This window comes from Rhamphochromis longiceps, linkage group LG13, assembly GCF_057381845.1.
Source record: "Rhamphochromis longiceps isolate RC_006_pf linkage group LG13, R_longiceps_female_GT1.1, whole genome shotgun sequence".
Taxonomy (NCBI): Eukaryota; Metazoa; Chordata; class Actinopteri; order Cichliformes; family Cichlidae; genus Rhamphochromis; species Rhamphochromis longiceps.
The window spans coordinates 28,126,131-28,147,812 of record NC_140569.1 but is presented as its reverse complement, the minus strand read 5'-3'; the positions used below and the strand labels follow the sequence as shown (position 1 = coordinate 28,147,812).

Here is a 21,682-nt window from a genome sequence, read left to right as displayed (position 1 = left end):
GATCTTGCTTACAAGGGATGAAATGACATCTGTATTTAGCTAATACAGAGTTATCGGTCTAAAGAAACTAAAGGGTTTGATGAGGTAGTGCTGTGCTGTGGCATTTGTCTGTCTTTTAATTTTTCATTTTTTTCCAGCTCTCAGCGTCAACACCAAAATTCTCTCTTTAGTTAGTTTCACTGAATCAATAGCAGTAATGGTTCCTGACACCCAGGCACAACGTCCAGGATCGATATCCAAATCAATCTTTGACTTTTACCCTTTTCACATGAACATGTGCACACAGCTGGAAGACAGAAAAAAGGGGAAAAAAGCACTCTCCTTCCTCATCAAACATTTATGCACGGATGCCTCTAGAGGTAGCAACCATGCGAGTGACTTTTCAAAGATCAGGAAAGTAGAGCGGGTTTCTTTTTCATGATGAATCTGTGACAGCCTAATTCTTGCCATCTCTCTTTCTTCCGTTGCTGAATTATGCATGTATTTCTAAGTATGGCCTTTTTTTGCAGACTGGATCCTTGTTGTTTAAAGTGCACTATAGATCTCATCAGTTCTTTGATATGCTTTGAATTATGATAGACAGAAATGAGAAATGGTGTAGTTACATTCCATGCTTACTGGTGTCTTTGTTCGTTAATATTAAATGATAAACTTGGATCTCTTAATAATGGTGATCGCCCTGGGTAATCGAAAGGTGGCTTTGGGCTGTGTCTTCAGACGTCTGCAGATAAGGTAAAGCCAGCTGTGGTAGTGTGCCAGTGTTTGAGGTTGAGCTTTAACCTTCTGAGGTCTGTTAACCCTAACCTCAAACTCCAACCCTAACCCAAATTTTTTTTGGTGACAAGGAAAAGGTACTTCTATGGAAAGAAAATAAATAGATTTTCATTCATGTCAAGTTAGTGTTTTTCTTTGCTACCTTTTTACCAAGACATTTTTCAAAAAAAGAACAAAAATGACATGATAGCATTGGTTATGGTTAAATTTAATGATAAGTTAGTGCTCAGAGGGTTAAAAGTCTTAGTCGGTCCAACTAATGTTTCTAGTGTTATATGCTGAACCATTAATCGCCTGTGGACAGTTACATTGTCATTCAATGTTGACAGAGTGGTGATGAGTCAAAAATGAGTGATTAAATATTTTTCTGCTAAAAAAGGTAAACAACAGCAAAAATAATAAAGAAAAACAAAAGAAAACAACAACAACATTATCATGTTAAACATTTAAATTGGCCCAGAATATCGACAGGTAAACTCCACGTCTGAATCCTAAAGATACCGGACCTACAGTGACAGCATGGAGAAGTGGTGCAAACTATAAGATCTGTCCGTGAGTGACTGCGTGTCACCACTTCCTGCTTTTTTTTTCTTCTTCCCCAGCTGACCAATCAAAAGTCAGTCAAGTAATATCTCTTTTGTTGACGAAGTGAGCAGTCATTGCAACCCTACACATTTGCCTCCTTAATTTTTGAGATTTCGTCAGAGCGTAAATTCCAGCCTGACCAGGCAAACGCGTAATTCGATCATGATTAGTGTGTCCCCAGTGGCACAGTTCTGGATTTTTAAGGCTGTCAGGGATTTCCTGCTCCTGGTCACACGTGTCTGTATCTAAAATAAGCACTCCTGGAAGTTAATACTTATGCAACTGTTGGAGCTTTCAGGAAAAAAAAGCACGATGAAGCTGACACGTTTTCTCCAGATGTCTTCATTAGAATCCCGATGAATGTGGTGCTGGAGCTCTGACCTTTCAAGGCTTTTCTTCATAAAAACACATGAAGTTGTGCCAAAAACCTCAGTTCGACTGAACTCTGACCTCGAAATGCTGAAATAACTTTTCTAAGATGACAAGTTAGTGTTCTTCACATCAACATTTTATGAATAATGGCAGTGTAGTGGAATAATAAATAAGCAGAGAATCAAGAGGAGTGGATATGTTTCGTATGCGGCATTTTAAAGACTCCAAAACGATCTTGGGAAAAAGTTATTTTTGGAACAGCGGCATGATAATGTGCATCATAAATATTCTGAATGTATATATTTCCCTGATAATGTGACTTATTATGGAGTTTAGCTACCTTCTGTACTCCTTCTGTTGAATTACTCCAGCAGGAACTCTGCCTTAGCTTTTAAATCCAGTGGAATTAATTTTTTGTACCTCAAACAATAAGAATTCCTTCCAGTTCGAACTTAGTGACTTCAGCACTCCATTGTTTGTCCAGAAATACTCAACTCAGTACGTTTATTTCATCCCCTTCCTTCAAACAATAGCCTTTTGCTTGAGGCTATTGTTTGAGGGGAGAAGATATTCTACTTAGAGAGACAGTAACCAGGCCTGTGCCGTGTTTTATTAGATCTATCAATTATTGATGCCATGTGGAACGTTGTTTGATTCTCCAGGAAAGTGTCTGGTGCTTGTTAAAGTTTTTATTTCTTTTCCAGAGAGGTTACTTTCAGATGTGGATGCTTTCTAGCACGACCACAGCCTCGCCCTACTAATGAGTTCTCTCTCGGAAAAGGAAAAAGAAATATTAGACCTTCTCTTATAGACCCTGGAGCAGCTGATGTGGATATTTGACCTATTTGAATTAGAATCACTGTCATTTTGCTTTATGAACTAATTTAGTTGCGGTGGTTTTATTATTATTTTTTATTGGTTTTGTGACGTTTAAAAAGTCTGGAAAAAGATTCTGAAAGAACGAAATGTCGTTAACGGTGGAATCAGTCCTCTGTCATTCCCATTGGGAGGAATTTTGCTGTGAAAGACAGATTTCCTATGTAGTGTGTCATTTACTTTACACTTAAAATAAGAAAAGTCAACACATTTTGCTCATTTGCAGTGTATTGTTTGTATTATATTAGGGTCCTGTGTTATTGTAGGGTCTTCACCTTACAATATAAAGCACCTAAACGCGAGGTTGTTGTGGTTTGGCGCTATATTGATAAAACTGAATTGAATTGTAATATATCATTGTTTTCGGCTCTATTAGAATAGCTTTGGATGATTCATAGTTCAAAAATATATAAATATGAAAAGAAATCATGTGATATAACTAAACACGCCCCGTTCAGTTTTCTTCTTCTTAGTACCGTGTGTTTGTTGGTGAAACTGAATCATTCTGAATCTGTTTGTGCGATCTGTATACTATCCCCACACTGCCACGTCCCCACTTCTCTGCATCAGGAATGTTTACCTCAAGGTGAAATGGAGAAAGTGGTGACGATGTTGTAAGAGAGCAGCCATTTTTTTTACACTGTAAGTTATATAAAAATATATATAGGACTAACAGACCTTAAGAAAAAAAGAAGAAGACAAGTAGAGGACAAGAAGCAGCTGATCTGTCAGCAAAAAAATGAGAAACTTAAAGCATTTTTTGAAACCTTCTCTATCATCTGTGGGATGAAAGAGATGACATCCAAGAAGGATGGAAGTCATTTCTAATGAATGGTTAGAATATGGTTTAAAAGAAAAGATGAAGCCTGTACTTTTTTAGTTAAATAACATGGAAAGTATTTTGTGTACTTTGCATGTTATTTAAGTCCTGAATCTCCTCATTTGAAATATAAACCATGTTTGATATGATCATCCACCACTGGAGCAGTATATATATATGAGAGAAAATAACGAAAAGCCTGTAAATAACAGATTTTAGCCTTGTATGAAAATAACATGCTGACCTTTGTTTCTCAGTATATGCACGGAACGCCAGGGCTAACCCTTAGGCGCACCTTGGCTGTGATGTAAAAAGCTTCTTATCTTTATAGGTAATGGCGTTTTTATTTTTTTATTAGGTCCAAAGAAAGCTAAACATATGGCACACCACCCAAGATTAAAGCAGTCAAAGATTTAAAGTCCAGAAAAAGTAGTTGGTGGGAGTTTATTGTTCATTGTTATTCTTTATGAGGTCAGTATCAGATGCTGTTTGAGCATCAGTCGCTTTCAGCTCTAATCACTGGTGGCTGAAAGTGAAGAAGCCAAAGAGATAAACACAGCAGGCCTTCATCGTGTGGATAGTCTTTATCTTTGCTCGCTGGTGACTCGAAATTACAGTGCAGTGGGTCTGGGTAGCATCTAAAGCAGCAGACACGCCCTTCCTCCCTCTCTGTGATCACTAACTGTATTTCCCTGTTATTCTGCCACACTTCTTTTATAAACAAGCACACACATAGAAACAGGCTTTCCTGGAACACATTTTATGAGTCATAGATTCCCTTGGGCTGTTAAGATCATTGTGGAAAGAAATAAAAGCTTATGCACTCAGCTAAAATGGCCTAACATAATTGTTTTGTATCGCTAACAACTATTAGAAAGCTATACTGTATTTCTACTTTAGGCTGGCATGAAGGATGGGTTTAAAGAGAGCGCGCTCAGACTCGGTGTTGTGCTTTATGCTTCCATGGTGAAGGAAACCGGTTTAACATATTTAATATAATCTGAAATATTCGTTTTGAACTTTGAGTTTTCTTTATCTTTGGCTTCCATGTTAGCCTAACGTGTTTGTGCACAAGTATTGAGACAAAAATATTGTTTAGTTTACTAAAATGTTGGGAAAATATGAATTTCTGGGACAATACTGAGAACTGATTGAGTACCAGTAGTGTGTTAATTGACTGAATGACTTTAGACTGTGAAATGGCCAGTCTAAGCACACAGCCAAGACTTAAGGAGAAAACTGCAAACTGTTTACACTCCACCTCTCACGTTAGTGGGAGAGTGACAGATAAATTCTGTTTGGAGTGTCACTGTAAGTGGCTTCTTGACAAGCTGGTTATTATAAGGGTTTTTTTGTGTGTGTGATAAACAAGCCAAACCTTCAAACACATATGATTACTTTGGCTGTATAAACGCAGAAATAAAAAACATTTCTATAATAATTATTTTGAAATAGGAAGGTTCATCTTATTACCCACACTGTCGCCACAGCAGAAAGAAGCATTTGATTTGGCACAGATTTAACATCAGATACCTTTCCTGATGCAACCCTGCCATTTACCAAGAACTGGGAGGAGCTCTAGGAGTAAATTAACTTGTGACCCGCTGCGGGTGGGTTTGGGTATCCTCTTTGTACCGAACCAGGGAGCATTTGCAAACAAGGCAAACAGGTTAACTATGAATCCACCAAAAGCATTTATTATGATAGTTGTGTATAATGTCGCTTTGGTTGCTTTTTATTCTTGGGATGTCTTTGTTTTAAATAATCCTGAGGTGGTTTAATTTATTAAAGACACATTGCAAAGCTTGTGTAATTAATTCTTGTAATTTGTGATTATAGAACCAAAGCGTATTCAAATTACAACCTATAAGTATATAATTGAATCTTTAATATGACACTGACCAACCTTTCAAGTGGATACAAGTATGAATCACACACTTGACACAATGCTGAATCACACAGCTCTTTCATTTGTGTTTTCTTGGGAAAATTACAGTTCATTCAAGGTTATTGTTTGTCACTTCTCAATAAAGAGGTATTCAAGTGGCATCCAGTAGCTGCATAGATCACATTGTTCAAGGGAGTTTACTGTATGTGTTGAGTAACACATGGCAGAGGTGTGAGTGGGAGAGCTCACACTATTTAGATCGTAGCAGAGCTCTGTCAGATTTCTGCTCTGACACCTTCTGCGGCACCTGAGAGTTATACAGCAAAAAGCTTTTTTCAGGGCAATTAAAATGTCCTTGATTTTTTTTTTCCTCTTTACAGTGAAGACTAAATCATTTATTAAAGGAAATGGAAAGCTAATATGGTTCATACGGTATAAGGTCCATGCTGTAGTCTGCATTGCATGCAGAGATTTTACACATGTTACAAGCCTTCGATGGGGTCTGTTTTTAAACTGTTTTTTTTAACAGAAAAGCAGAGACAGGAGACATCAGTTGCGTTCGGTCTGCAGGCTCTTCCTCGTCTCATTTATTAACAGAGTTTAACAACGTCCTTTTCTTTTCATTTAGACACACACATTTCGCTTTTAACAACACAAACATTCAATTAGGTCCATAGCTCAAACCTTTTTGGTTACCTTGCACTCTCACAAGAATAAACTTACAAAATAATCATTGTATATGAACGTCCTTATTTACAATAAATCTGTAACCAATTTTGCTGCTGTTCAGCATCAAAAACATTTCTGTGCAGCACCACTAACACTGCAATTAACCCGCTTATGTCACCTTTATACTTTTCTTATACTTTAACAGATTCAAACAATATATTACATTTGTAACCAATAAACAAAAATATTCTTCCATTGCTCACAAACAGTTCACAATCATCCACAAACAGTATACATCAGACTATTTACATTTGACACATAAGAACTGGGTAGGTCCTATTCAACTGTAACTTCCAATAATGCCAGGATAAAAGAAGTGTCTAAGAGCTCCATTTGTCACAAAATAAAACAGGTAATAAGACCAGCTGCCTATTTAGACTACGAGTGAAATGGCGGCTGCCATTACAAATGGCGGTATAGTTAGCTTTCTCTCAATCGGTGAAAACACACTCTCTCACAACATTTGCGGTCTTTAAACTAAGACAGAAAAAGGTTTCTTGCCTTTATATGTACATTGCGGTGTGCAAACTTGAACTACTGACCTGTTTTTTTAACAGAAAAGCAGAGACAGGAGACATCAGTTGCGTTCGGTCTGCAGGCTCTTCCTCGTCTGAGGCAGAGACGCGTTGCAACGGCCTATCGCACTCACCACTATCTCCCCCTTGTGGCAATGCCACGCAATTACATTGTCCATAACGCTAAATGAAAAGTGCAATACCACCATAAAATCAGGTCTTTTACATCAAAAACAATTCACAAGAAAATTACAATTGTGACCATACACTTGTGGGCGTCACACACACCTACGTCTGAGTGTTTGCTGTGCAGTCACACTCAGCAGACTGTATTCTTCAACCTAGGTGTGTGTGCTGTTGAATGGTATTGTTACTGTGCGCTATGCTCTCAGGCAGTGGGGAAAAGACTTTCCAACCACATGGTGGTTGCCCTGAGTGCTGTAATTTCCTGTTTTCTAATGACATTTGATCTAGACAAATCCCAGCTGATTATAATGTCGATTCACACTAAAATGGGTGGATGTGTGTACATTTGCATCAATACTCTAATAGCAGTTTACGTATCCCTAACTAAGGTTGCAGAAGTCACCCTCATCATCTCATCTTTCCCCCCCCACAAATACAATAAAATATGCTTTCTCCAGAATATTTTCATAGCAGTGATGAAATTATTCAATTATTCAGTCATCCTCTGTATTGGATTGTTTCTATTTAGGGTCAAGGTGGGCTGGAATTTATCCAGAAGAAAATAGAGTTTAATGACAGCTTAAGATCAAATAACAACTAAACAGAAACAAACATCATAGTGCCAGTGAATGCTTTCTAAATGAAAAAGATAATCAGACAAAACTTTCAGAAATATAAAAGTAGAGCTCTTAGTCAAGCTTTTGTTCTCAGTGCAAGTCATCGTGAAAATCCAGTGCAGATAAATCAATGAAATAAAATTAAATTTTTTAAGAGATGAAGAGGAAAAGCCACTCAGGATCTAATCTTCATTTATTTTAAAGGTCAGTGTACAGGTGGGACACCAGACACATCTGATTAAAAAACATATGTTTTAGATTTTTCTCCAAAATAAGGTTTTTAAAAGCTTCTAAAAGCGTCATCCACGAATGTCCAAACTTTAAGGGACAAGAGAGGCAAAACCCCCCTGAAATAAGTCCAGTTGTTCTTCATTATGAATGTCATCATATCAGAAATTACGATTCTCAAGACCTGAAAAAAAAAGATTCTCCCATGTATGTAAATATAAACTCTTTCATAAAAAATATTTGAAATAACTGACATGGGTAAGCTGAAGTTTAAAATGTGAACGTGTTGTTTTAGTGTGTGTTGACGACGCACACTTAAATGTTAGGATGGTTGTTTAGTAACCTGTGAACGTTACTAATTTGTTATATAAGAGTAAACATTTATATAACACCAACCATTGCAAGCGTTTAAGCCTACTGAGCATAGCTGACTTCACAACGGCATTGCCGGCTGTCTCCAACACAATTCTGATGTGTTTCAGGATAACAATGCAAAGTACTACCGTAACGACTCTTACTGGCTTTCTTATCAATGAGTTGTGGTTGAAACTACTGTAAATATCTTCCATATGTAGTTTTTCCTGTGCTTGTGGGTGGCCTTCTTTTTCTTTTTCACCACAGAAGAAGAAGAATAGTTGTAGGCATGTGCTGCCCCTGTCAGTTCTGGAAGAACTACCCCGGTACATGTGCTGCCTGTTGTGCCTACAGTACTAAGAAACCAAGTACAGTCTTGTTTTAGGAATTTTGAAATCAAAATGTATTACTGTTCTTGTGGCATCCCCGTTCTTCATACTAGTCTCCATCCCAGGGTGCAAAAGATGCAAAAGACATGGATGGTGCAGATAATGCCTGCATATCTGTCAAATGTCACATCAGCACATAAGATGGCTTATTCCGATGTATCGTGTTTTAGAAATTTGAGATTTCACTCTTGATTTTGCTCCCTCCTATTCTACAGTGTTTTAACTGCAGTCAGTAAGAGAGCTGATACGTCCAGAAGTTTATGTTTGTGTGACAACACTGAGTTGCACGTGAATTTGCCTTTAGCAAATTATCCGTAAATGTAGCTTAAATTTGCACATTTGGGTGAAACCTTGCCTTTAGAGAGAGAAAGAAGAGAGTTCAAGTGGAAACGCAGCACAGTCAAAGCCATTCATAGTGTTGTGCTTGTTTGTACACAAGAATGACGCAAATAAAGTAGCTGTGTGATCTGAAAAGAATTGAAGAGTTCAGATTCTGCATGCGTCATCAATTAATCAATTATGAGCAGCCCGGCGCTGATACAAAACGCCAGTTGAGGCTGACGCGTTTCCTTCCTCTGTACCTGCACTGTACTTCCATACCTTCTCATCTCAAAGGATGAAGGCGTCTCTCTAGAGCCGGCCCACGATCTAATTTAACATTTCAGTGTGGGTTTGCTCTAATTAGTTCCATAATGAGCTTCTTTGATGTGGTGTCATATAAAATACTGAGGGGACACGCCTTTGCGTCATCGGGCCTCCACAGAGCTCCCACGAAGGAGAGTTGTTCGGGAGTGTGACATCGCCTGCAGACTGTTGAAGGATGCGAGGCCAGCCAATCGGCAGATTCCCCTGCTGATTCTCGCTCTGCTTCCTCAGATCCCCTCGATCAGTCAAGGGCCTCCATCTAGCAGGGTATTTTTAGTGAGCGGCCTGCTCCCCTGAAAGCCAATAACCTCCTTTTAAGCAGCCTGTCAACACTCGCATACAAGCTGCCAATGCACAACGAGCCTTGCCACAAGGGTTGGAAAAAACAAGGCTTTGACGTGAGAGGCCTCTCTTCTTGCCCACTGATGCACATCTTAACTTTCTGTGGTTATTAATTGGGTCATTTGCTTTGGATAGAAGGAAATGAAACCCTGTTCCTAGGAACTTACGCATGCTGTAGTTCATTTAGGTAATAAGACATATCAAAGTGGAGAATTGATTCTCTTTGAAGAGCATTTGTTTCTGTGAGCTGCGGTTGTTTGCTGCAGCCTTCATGGTAGTAAAATCTGTCACTGATTTATTCATTCATTTATTTTGCATGGCAAATTAGGTGGTTATAATCTGCAAAAAAGGGATCCATTCCTTCTTATCATTGACTCATTCATGGTTTGTTGACTCAAATGGGACACGGATGGTTGATTGCGCCCTTGAAAATGTCAATTTTATGAAAGACTAAAGTTCTGGAAAAACCCCGTGAGAATGGCAGGCGACTGTATCTTAGACCAGAGGATTTCAGAAAAAGTACTGATTTGCTACAATGGAGCATCTGCACTGTAAAAGCTTGTTTCTGCATTTCAGTTGTGCAGTTTTTGTATTTTATGGGATTGCAAGAGACAGAATGAGACACCGAGGTTTCGTTGGTAGATCCTACACATCCCTTGTTGCACTTCAGTAGCATCTCTGCCTAGAGCTTCCCTGCATGGTCGATTCCCACGTATTTGCAGCTCTGAGCTTGAAGCACATGGAGGAAAGAAGCTGATAATCAGGTTGACAGAGCTCTTTCAGAGCCTCACAGACTGCTATACAGCTGGATGAGTGGTGTTCCTGACAATTTTCTTTATACTGTACACAAACACACTTGATTATCTTATCTTAGGACTATCTTTCTTATAGTGTTAATTTTTTTCAATAGTTGTGACCACATAACACCTAATTTGACCACTGCACACTAGTAATAATTTGGATTTTTTTATGTTACCAATCCATTAACAATACAGTGTAAAATGTCTTTTTATTTTAAAACAGCAGTTTCATCATCAAGTCAGCAGACATATTCATATATAAGAATGAATCCTGAATAGAAATTTAAGGGAGACCACCATCTTTGTTCTGCCTCTCCTCCTAAAAAGACCAATCAACAGAGAAACATCAAACGTACTGGCCAATAGTCTTATTCCATTGATGCATGCGCATGGTAAATGTTGATGACTGTTGCATCTGTATTGTGGCTATACTTTATATCATGATAAAGTTATAGGTAAGTGTACTTGGGTTACGGTATCCTAACATAAATTAGCATGCTGATTGTTCAGTGCTGTGAAGGTAAGAAGCAGAGACGCTGTTTGTGCCAGCACTCTGGGGTGAGCGTTAAGGAAGCTGTAATGTTGTGAAACTCTGTGCTTGTGTTGTAAAAGCTTGACTTTTAGATGAAAGTTTAGGAAGTAAGCTATACATGCGGTTTCTTGGTTTCCACTGAACTTAAAGTGAATTACGACTGTTGCCGTAATGTAGCAGGGCAAAGGTAATGTCTTGGTCAGTGATGAGGCCCTCAAACTGATGGTCATTTAGACCTCTGGCTTGGGCAGATAACTGCTCTCATTAAGGGAGTGTTGTTGCAAAACGAAGTGAAAAGTAGACCCTTTTAGTGAATCGTTTTTGACTGACAGTCCATATATTTAGTTGAGGTTTATGTGTATTTGTGTTACAAGCAAAGCTGTAAAGAGTCATACTGTTCCTTGGTTTGTAAGTTGTACCTCCCGTGTTTTGTTTTTTTCTGTGGTAGACCTGTGCGTGTCTGGTATTAGTGCCAGGTGTAACCAAGCAACCGTTGCTTTTTTAAGACTCCTCATCTTCGCTCTCTTCTTTTCAATTACATAGGTTGCAAGCAACAGAGAGAAGATCCTTTTTTTAAATTGCTGTTTTCTTCCCCCCATGCCAGTCTGGTTGTAGAAAGTCAGAGCCTATTGGGGTTGGCAACTGTTGAGAAGGATGAGGCAGGAAATAACAGACAGCTGAGCCACGAGCTTGGCCAAACTTAGTATTCAGTAGGCCTTAATGAAAATAATAACACTGCGGCTGAAAATGAGGCCAAGAGAAAACATCACAGGGATTACTGGGAGTGTAAAGAGTGGGCTGTGAAGGAGGAAACTCATGTGGTGACCATGTGTTCCCAGCAGATCACCATGGGGGTCTAACTGGACCGGCCTTGACGTAATTTCCCCACAGTTGCAGTTTAAACAGCCTGCTTTTATATGGAGCTGTGCTGGTTAATTCTAGCCAAAGAATGCGTGTGTGTCTGTGTGTGTGTGTGTGTGTGTGTGTACGGGCATGTTTCAGGTGACGATCCCCAAGATTCTGTAGAAGACTGAAGGCCGTGACCTTTGCTACAACAGCAGAGCTTCATGTTACCGTTTTAACAAATCCATAAGTACCAATGCAAGAGCGGTGTGGCCACAGTCAATGTATATATTACATGCTGATGACATTCCTGCTAGTATACTGTAAGTCTTTGTCAGCATGATTTAGAGTGAGTTAGCCTCCCCTCTGATTAACCACTTCCTGTGAGTAGAGATCACCACACTTTACCCTTCAATTTCTGCAAAACGATACACCTTGCAGCTTTTGGTAGAGAAATGCAAGCATTTTATTTTAGTTTTATTTTTTAGTGCAGCCGCCCTTTTTATTTATTTAGGTCAGCATCACTTCAGTGGAAACACGCACTCACCAAAAAACATCTGGTGGGGTCTAGTCATGCCGATACTTTTGCTTTTGTCTTGCTTGTGCAGTCTGAGTTTGTTTTCTGATTGCTGTATCCTGTTTTATTCACTCCAGTTCAGTGTTATTTCTAATAGTGTCGTTTCACTTCAGTAGTAAAGCAAAGAGTTTGCAGTATTATTAAGACAAACCCAGTGATTTTTTTTTGAAGATACACTGTGTAGAAAAGACAAAAAAGCATGAAGAAACATCTAAAAGAGCTAGGAGGTTCATGAAGGTCAGCTTTGTGCTTCTTCCATTTTGGGTAAGGGTATAAGAAGAGCACAAACACTATAAAAAAGCCCAAACAATGTGACATGAATTAGGGAACGTCCATTAGCAGTCTGGCCCCAGCTTTTCAGCATCTCATAGAGAGCAAGTGTCCAAATTTGTAATGTTTCACATAAGTTTGTAGAAGTGCTTTCATTACTTTACATGTCAGTGATTTCAATTTAATTTATTTAGGAATGTCATTGTGTCAACAGTGAAAGGACGAAGACGTCAACAGTTCTGTAGTTTGGGCGGTAATTTGTCTTGTCTCTTCACTTTTCAGATGTCAGCGTGACACCACATTTCCTATCAGCATGCCCAGCCAGAGTGCTTTGCATGGTATTTGTTCAATTCAAAGATTGGTTATTTGCAATCTGCAAATATCTTGTCACAAGATACTCAGCCTACAGCCAGTGCCCAAAAGAAGTACTGTGATAGTGTCCTACTTTAAAGAAGAAGCGATAGGCCTCAAGTTTTTAGATTTCATATCGAAATGAAAAGGAAAATGAGGGTACACCCGGTCATACTGAAAGTCCCCTTTCTGTTTTTTTTTTTTTTATCTGTACCACTCGAGTGCAAACGGCGTTCATGTGATGAAGTAGAGAAGATTTAGCCCAATCTTTTGTCATGGCTCCAACGCAGTTTTGCTCCATTATCACTTATATCACTCAACAGTTTTAGCTGTTGACAAACCTATGAAAAAGTAAAACACTGTTAAACAGTGATTTCCACTTAAAACCCAGGCAGAGTCTCTTAGTTCCCCACGCTGTCTGAAAAGTAGGCCATCGACTGAGAAAACAGAGGCATGGGCAAAAAACACAGAGGAGGTGGAGAGAACTAAGCTAGTGAAAGCACCAGTGGAAGAAGAGGTGGTGTACATGGAGGAGAGGCTGGGGATGGAGTGGGTTTATTTTTACCTCTTTGCCTGTATAGCCCCACGTTCTAATTAACTGCAAATTAACTTTTGATACAAGGAGGGCGGACAGCAGAGTGCCGAGGCTACAGATATAGACTCAGTTTGTCCTCCCTTTCCTTTTACTATTAGCCCACTTTCTCTCCAGGGCTCGGGCCTCCGAGGAACTACCGGTCCTCCTCTGAGCTGTCCTTGCAAGGCAGACATCTGTTCCCCAGAACCACCACACATCTCTGCTGCACATCAGAGTGCTCTAGAAAACCTCTGGATGGATATCTACATGACCGAGCGCTTGTTGCTGGTTGATCTAGGACTTATATTTCCCAAATAAGATGCCTTCAAATTCCTTTATAAATCAGGTGGCGGTACCTTTGTATTGCCTTATTACCATGGTGACCCCTACGTGCAAAGTCCTCACTCAGAAAGATTTTTTAGAGAGATTAAATTCACCGCCGATGCATTCTCTTTGTTACTGAGTGTCTGAGCGATATGAGTGTGAACACAGGAAACCTTTGAAATTGCAGTAAGTGCAGCTAACAGTGGTCCTGTGAGAAACAACCAATGGAAAGAGCCAAAAATATCAGCACGTATCATCAAGAGCTGTCATGTTACTGCATGACGCCGTCACCTAAGGGCACTGAGATCTGAACTTGAGAAAAAGGTTTTAATCCTCACAGCAGCCTTAAGATGGTAAGCTGGCAAATAATTTGAACCTTTCTGTTCGTCTGTGGCTGTCTCTGCCTTGCTCTCTTTTTCTCTTCCTCCATCCATGTGACTAATGACAAGGTCCACTGCTCATGTCCTTATATAGACCTATGCTCTGTCTGATCTGGCTGAGGCCAGGATGATGGTGCACATACACACACACTTAGTAAGTTCTGAGACATTTAGGTGCCCTTGGAAATGTCATCAGGGATACGCGTTTGATCCAGTAATTAGTCAGTTAGTACTTTGCAAGTGTATTGCTTGCTTAAATATTCAGGAAATCATACCATTTCTGGAGTGAACTATTTGCTTGCATTGCGTTATTGGTTTTGTTTCTCAAAGTTTGAGCCCAGTCACACAAGCCCAAGAGACTGGTCGATGTCTGCCTGGCAACCACCGGTCTCTAGGGAAAAATAATTATTTCTGACCGCTTGCTGCGGTTGTTAGCAATTGCTGTGAAATTGATTACTAACTCCCAGTCATGCAGGCCTAAGCACCAGTTAGTGACCCCGTGGTGACCACGGTTGCTACGAAAAAATGTGTATTCCCCCACTGGTTGGTGGTTTGCGGAGGTTGCTGGGAGTCTCAAGGTGAAATTGGTTATTAACAGGTATACAGTGGTGCATCAAAAACCTTCCTGTGGTTGCTGAGGTCGCCCGATAAGATGCCAGCTTGTTTGCTTGAGACTGATGGCCTTCAGTGTAAAAATTGGTAAAGAATAACTTTGCTTTGAAGGTGAACATTCTCTGTTTCACTGCTGCTCTGAGGTCAGTTAGTAAATGTTTGCAGACAAGTCTGCATCTTCCATGCAAATGAAGGGTGATCGCATCAATCTGTCATGAACCACAACTTGTATGGAGGTCCAGCACCTTTTTTGGTTGATCTTGCAGCCACTCACCAACTGGTGTTGGTAATACAGAGGTTGCAATACAGAGGTTGCTAGGGGTTGCTGACAGGTCTCTAAGCCTATGTGACTGATGGCTTAGATGAGGAAGTTAATGTCTCTCTTACGATGGCTGTGTAAAATAGCTAAACAAGTTAGTTAGCTTAGCTTGGAACCTGTAAGCAAGTCTTCAGTGCCTTTCTGGAAGCGGTTTGCCAAGTTGAAGACTCGTATGTTCAATTCAGTTATTTTAAAGCATTATTTGAATGAAACTTAACCTCACTGTTCCCTGGGAACCTTCATGTCACAAGTCTACTCCTACCATCATCTTTGCTGTTGCAGAATTCTCTTTCAGGAATCTTTCAGTGTCGTGTTTCTCATATAATGTGTCTGCAATAGCTAGACTAAGTTGAGCTATTTGCTATCAATACCTCTGCAGTCCTGTTTATACAAAGGTTGTTAATTTGTGGTTTTCTGACGGCTTCTTGGCAGGTAACAGTCAGAGTTACAGTGAAGTTGCCGGGAAATCTTCACGTTAGCCGAAGATGTTGTTTATCTAAGTACTGGATGAATGGGATAAACTGTTAGGCTGAAAATATTTACCTCGCACCCCACAAAGTGACTCGTTCACACAGGTGTATCTATATCAATTAAACAAACACTGTTAGAGACTAGCTAGCCTTAATGCTAAGCGGAAGATCTTCTAAACTATAGTAGCCTTTTTGTTGAACTATTATCTAAAACAAAAAGATGTCACTGTGCTGCTGTTTTGGGAAGTTGGCATTGGTGTGTCTTGATTTTTAGTAAGAACAAAGTTAAGAGAAGCTGTATTATTTTATTTTTTTTCGCCCGGTAACAGCATGTAGATATGATTTCAGTTATTCACATATAAACCTCTCTCCGAGCCCTCATGCCATCCAAGCTCACATCACCTACTTCTGTAATATGTTAGGGCTTTGTTACAGATACCAACGGAGCCATCAGATCTCTTGTGTATTCTTATTATAGACTAGTCTTGTTAGGAAAAACTCCTCAACATCACACACACACACACACACACAGCCGTTCATCAGACCTAGTTATCGACATAGGGAGATCTCTCCATAAATGGTAGACTGCCCAGGGCCCTGTTTCTGTTTCCACTGCACAAACCAAATGAAGTCCAGGTCTGCGAATAGCCTTTTAAAGTGGAAGACAGAGAGAATGACAGATAGAGGCAGAGCAAAGGGAGGTGAGAAAAAGAAGAAGCGCGAGAGGTTTGTCGATGATCTGTCAGGATTTTTGACCCTGAGAGAAAGATGCTGTAAGTAGATTAAAGCAGGGTCCTCTCAGTGCATGCACTACATCTTTTACACATATAATAAATTTGGTGTTGGGGATCTTTCCACGCCTGTAAAAGAAAAACTTTTAGTTTATAGTTAAGACAACAGAAGTAAGCAGTTGATTATTGACACGGATACTCTGGTTTGTTTCAGTGTAACCTTTATGGTGAAAGAGCTGGGGTTTGATTGGATATTAGTAAATCCAAATCAAGTGATAAATCTGCTCATTCAACGTGTGCATCATTGAGTTTAGATATGAAATCTTCGGATTTCATAACATGTACATACTTGAATACAAATATGTAAATATAAAGCATAAGTTAATGTCATTGTGAAATGCGGCATACTCATGATGAGTACTCGACTCATCTTTACCTTATTTTTCATGTGCGATTGTATTGCAGTCATTTCACCTTGTTGGTTGATGTACTACATACATAGTCTGCTTGTGGTTTGTCTGTGACCCGCAACACTGCACTGTCTTTGAAAACATCCTCAGAAGAGCACATTGAGTTTATTTAAACTCAGCTGACCTGTAGTATTTTTTATTTAACTGGGGAAGGAAACGATAAAAAAGGTCAAAGGTTTGGCAAGATGCTTTAGGAAAATGCTGAGCAGGAACCAGATCCAAAAGGGAAGGGCTCTTCTCATCTAGTGCACAGACAAGTGAAACGACACCAACTAGTATTATTGTTATTTTGAGATAAAGTATTACGCATTTAGCGTTGGTATTAAAGTATTATGTTGCTAACTCTTTGTCTTTTTTTCTGTTTCCAGCTTGAAAATCTACAGAAGACATGGCTGAGGGAGTTTTACCAGGTAAGAGAAATCAAATATTTGATGCATTTAATCCACTGAGTAACTTGGGCTTAACCGTTGACTGTTGGAAACACTATCAGCATGCCTACAGGTTTCAGAGTGCCCCACATGGCCTAAACCCTCCCGTACAATAATGAGTTAAACTCATAAATAAAACAGACTAGTTCACAAAAGGTCTTTTTCTCCCCTAAAAACACACAAAGTGGATTACAGTATAGCAAAACAGCCGACGCACTGTTACCATCACGTGTGTTTCTATAGCTTCAAGTGCTCTCATGTGACAATCACCATAAACTTTAAGGATAGTCTGGGATTTTTCTCTTAAGCTGAAGCTATAGATCAAGTCAAATGAAGTCATGTGCTTCGCATGGCTGCTGTCTAGAAATCTAGCTTTAATCTGCTTTAACTGATGATACTATTTTATCTTTATCAAAAGTTTCAATGAACCTTTAAACCTCTTTTTTTAAATCGTACAGGGTAAAGTTAGTTTAAGCTCTAGGGTTATTTTCACTCTCTAATTGTATTGTTTTTTTTCGCGCTCAGTCATGTTTCATATCTTACCTTTTCATCTACATAGGAACCCCTGACTAACCACAACTCTTTCCACTGGGTTAAGGGAAATGAGGCAGCTAGACCTCTTAGCTGCTGTCTGAAAGAGAGCAGAGAGGGACACATGCAGTTTCGCTGTTACCATAATTCTGCAAACAATCAATGTATTTTACACATCAAAAGGGTAAAAATAATGCTCAAATACATTTTCCAATCTCTTTTTATTAAAGCGCTAAATATATGCTCATACAGGGCAGTAAACTTTCCAGACTTATGATTCAGACGAGCAGTTTTTAGCTTTAGTTAGGCTAGTGCCTCTTTGAAATCTGGGATGGAGTTCTTGTAAAATATCCAGATTTCCAAGTGGAAGAAAGCTAACCTAAGTAAGGTGTTAGGTAGGGTTTTCCACCAGAGTTCTTCTACATGCTGAATGTTGGAACGGATTCCTTAAATGTTGCCAAAAGCAAACACAATAGAAAGATCGGCTCATTTGTGTACAACACAAAAATACAAAGATTGGCTCATCGCTCTGAGAAATGTGATTTCCTGACAGATTGGAGGGACATGTTACAAACATTTCAGTCTCTGTTGGACCAAGCATAATTTGAGAGGGATACAAGATACCTTTGCTATTGAATTTCTTTTGTATATAATTAATCTGTGTGGAAACATCACACAGGATGTTCTCTCATTTGTAGTGCAATGTGTAACATGATTGTGAGCCTTTCTACCAAACCTGCCCTCATAAATATTTTAAAAAAAGCATAAGAATATAGCATCTTTGGAAATATAAATAATAAATAATAATAATATTGAAAAATATATATCCTTATACTCGGAGAGAGAAGATTTCACGCTTGAGAAAATAAAATGATGGTATCAAGCAATCAAAGTCAGATCTGGTGAAACTTGATTAATGTACAGACACGATGAGACAAAATGAAAGTTAGATAGAAACTAAAGAAGACAAATAACAAAACACTTCTAGGAAGAAAGTGAAGAGGATGATACAGAGAATTGAAATAGATCAATTTCCATATTTATCAGCAGGGATGGCCGTAATTGAGCAATTCTTGTAATGTTACTCAACACTGCTTTCAGGCTGAATGGCCCATAATGATTTGTGCTCCGGCCACGGGGGTGCTACAGCCATCAATATCTGTAATCTGATGCAGTACCAATGTGTGAGGTGTCCAGCAGGTGAGGCCAAGGATCCTGCCATGCCTGTGTAGAGGTCAATTAAGTGTACAACACAAAAATGGACAAAGCTCTGATTGTATAGGTGAGAAAAAGTTTAGTTTTTCCTAATGGGTAGAAGGTGATGTGAGGTTACTCGTCAGTAGGAGTAGTTTTCCAGTCGCCTACAATGACTGCGTGTGAAACAGACGTTCATTTTTCATGAAACCAAATTCCTGCACTGCGAGTTTACTCGTGGATGAATGAACAGCTGTACACTGGTATGATGACTTTGGAAAATGTTCTCTTTGAGCTCTTTGAGGCCTTTGAGTTTTAAGATTTCAAGATTTTCTTTTTACTACTTTTTAAAAAAGTGTTTAGAAAACACTGTCAGCACTTATAAGAGAATATAGGTGTATTGAACAATGCTATTGAAGTAAGTAATCGAACTCAGGCTGCTTCACTTCTTTACACTGATGAGAAGGATCTTTATTCCAGGACGTTGCATTATCTTGTTTGTCTACACCACATTCATAATAGAAGCCTTAACAGGAACTTGGTACATAACCACTGTGACCCCACCCATTTGCTTGAAGACTAGCATTTTTAATGCCTAGATTTTAACACTGTAGTGGTCACTGTTGAGGTTATTTGGAGTTAGAATATAGATGAGGGTGGAGTTAATAGTCAATGCTAATAAACTTTGTAATGCTACAGTCAGTTGCACATTGCGTACTTGTGATCAACTTGTGCAACAACTTGTGATCTTGTGATGAAGTGAAGTAGTTGTTTCGAAGACAGGGGACCGGGTCTGTGACCACTTGCAGTCAGTTTCTGTCTTCAAAGCGTCTTTTGTGTGTTAAGCTGGTGATAAAACGGCATTAAGATGGAAACAGTTTGAGATTTAATGGGGTCAAGCTAACAGTTACACGCAATGTTTTTGTGATAATGGGATGATTAACTGTGATAAATGAGCAAAAATGTAAAATCTGAAATAAAGAGACAAGACAGAACCTCCTACAACTCATAAATTGAGCATTCATAAATTCTGTTGCTGCAGGACGGCTCTGCAGCCTTGCTTGTAAATTGAAACATAACCAAAATATATCCAATTGAGTCAAGTCCCCTGTTGCAAAGAGACGTTTTGTGCTCATTGAGTCAGATTGATTGGAACATGTTCCAGTCATTGACCAATCTGCCTGACTGATTTCAGTCAACCCATGTTCAATTGCGATTGTCTGAAGATGCGGATGCCTGTTATTTTGTGCTATGGTAGCATACAGTTTAAATACTGTAATGTTCTTGGGTGGCCTGGTAGTAAAGTTAACCACATAGCAATGTAGGTTTTTTCTTTGTCACATAATTGTATTTGCTCCAAAAGACAATGACACCACAGATCCAGTTTGAACTAGTTGATGTTATAGCTCAACACAGACTCAGCTAAATTATAAATTTGATACAATTTAAACAAGTGAGAAGTTATAAAAGACAAGAGCTAGTTTTATGTGGCAGGCTTTGGGGACTAACTCGCTTTCAGTCAATCTCTCGCAGTGCTTCTGCTTTGGCTTAGTATTTTAGCCACTGAAGGTTGCTCTTTCTTGCTGCAGGTAGGTGCCATTAACTTCCAACACCAAAACAGTGAAGCTGCTGGCTCTTTGTGTCCGCTTTTATAGTAGAGATGACTTCTATCCCAAAAATGTCATCCTCGGTTTCTGTGCAAAGAACACACACATATGCAGGCAGTATATACTGGATTTCCCTGCAAGGTTCTGCAGTGGAAAGTGGCCTAATGTGATATTTTTTAAGATATTTTTTGCATGCTGATAAATAAATGAAGAGAACTTGATTTTCTGCATGATGGATGGATGTTTTGACTAAGCTCTTTACTATGCTGGTTGGCTCCTTTTGCATACATTTTCATATATTTAAGCATAAAATGTCACTCAACTCATCAGCTTCTCTTTTGTTTTATTTTCCTTCCACTTTGTGTGTGCGTGTGTGTGTGTGGAAAGAGAAACAGTGTGGATGGGAGTAGCCCTAAAAGTGGTTAGTTCAAACTGAGTCAATAAATGACACTTCAAACATGCGTAAGAAAAACGCACACGTCTTATTTACTATTCTTACGAAGCACTGGTTCCTTGCTATAAATATTCCAGACTCACCCAGTGGACACACACCTACACATTCACACGCGCGCACACACACACACACACCTACACATTCACATGCACGCACGCACACACACGCGCACACACGCACACTTTATTGTTCTCCTTCAAACAAGTATACCGTTTGTTGCATATGCAGAAACTGTTACAAGGACATGGGGGCATGAAAATAATAGCGAGGGTTTGTAACTATGCTTTGCATCGGGCTCCATAAATATGGATCTTATTTCAGTGTATCAGCAGTGCAATGATAGCAGTTGGGGACTTCCTTGTGTACAAGGAAAATCTCATCAAACAGACTGAATGTGATGCAAGAGTAGTAACCAAGAGGCAAAGAATAGTATTCCTGATTAGGTTTACGGGTATATTTGTAAGACCATGTCACCTGAAATCAACAGAAGGACCTTCCTCATGACTTCCATAGCAGAAATAAAAATACCAAAAAACACGAAAACAAAACCAAAGCTATGTTTGGTGTATTGTGCCTTAGCTATTGCAATTCCATTGAAGTTATAGCCCCGATCTAAGATTTTGTAACCCTGTACTGTAGACCAGCGGTCCCCAACCTTTTTTGCGCCACGGACCGGTTCATGCCCGACAATATTTTCACGGACCGGCCTTTAAGGTGTCGCAGATAAATACAACAAAATAAAACTAGTACCGGTACTGAAAAAAAGAAGATTTATTCATAACACACGTGAAAAGACCCAGGAAAATCGAGTAAACGATAAAAACGATAACAAAATAACGCTGAAAACCGATAAAAACCCTGAAAACCATACATTTCACACCTGAGCCTCAACTCT

The 21,682-nt window shown here is 39.3% G+C and overlaps 1 protein-coding gene across 3 annotated transcripts in view; it reads left to right on the top strand.

The window, feature by feature from the left end:
- Positions 1-21,682, top strand: part of inpp5a (inositol polyphosphate-5-phosphatase A) — a 158,365-nt gene that overhangs the window by 27,375 nt on the left and 109,308 nt on the right. For all 3 annotated transcript variants that reach the window (XM_085428876.1, XM_085428875.1, XM_085428877.1), the window contains exon 2: positions 16,942-16,983. In XM_085428876.1, the coding sequence (XP_085285002.1) occupies positions 16,942-16,983 (42 nt within the window). The remainder of the gene's footprint in view (positions 1-16,941; positions 16,984-21,682) is intronic.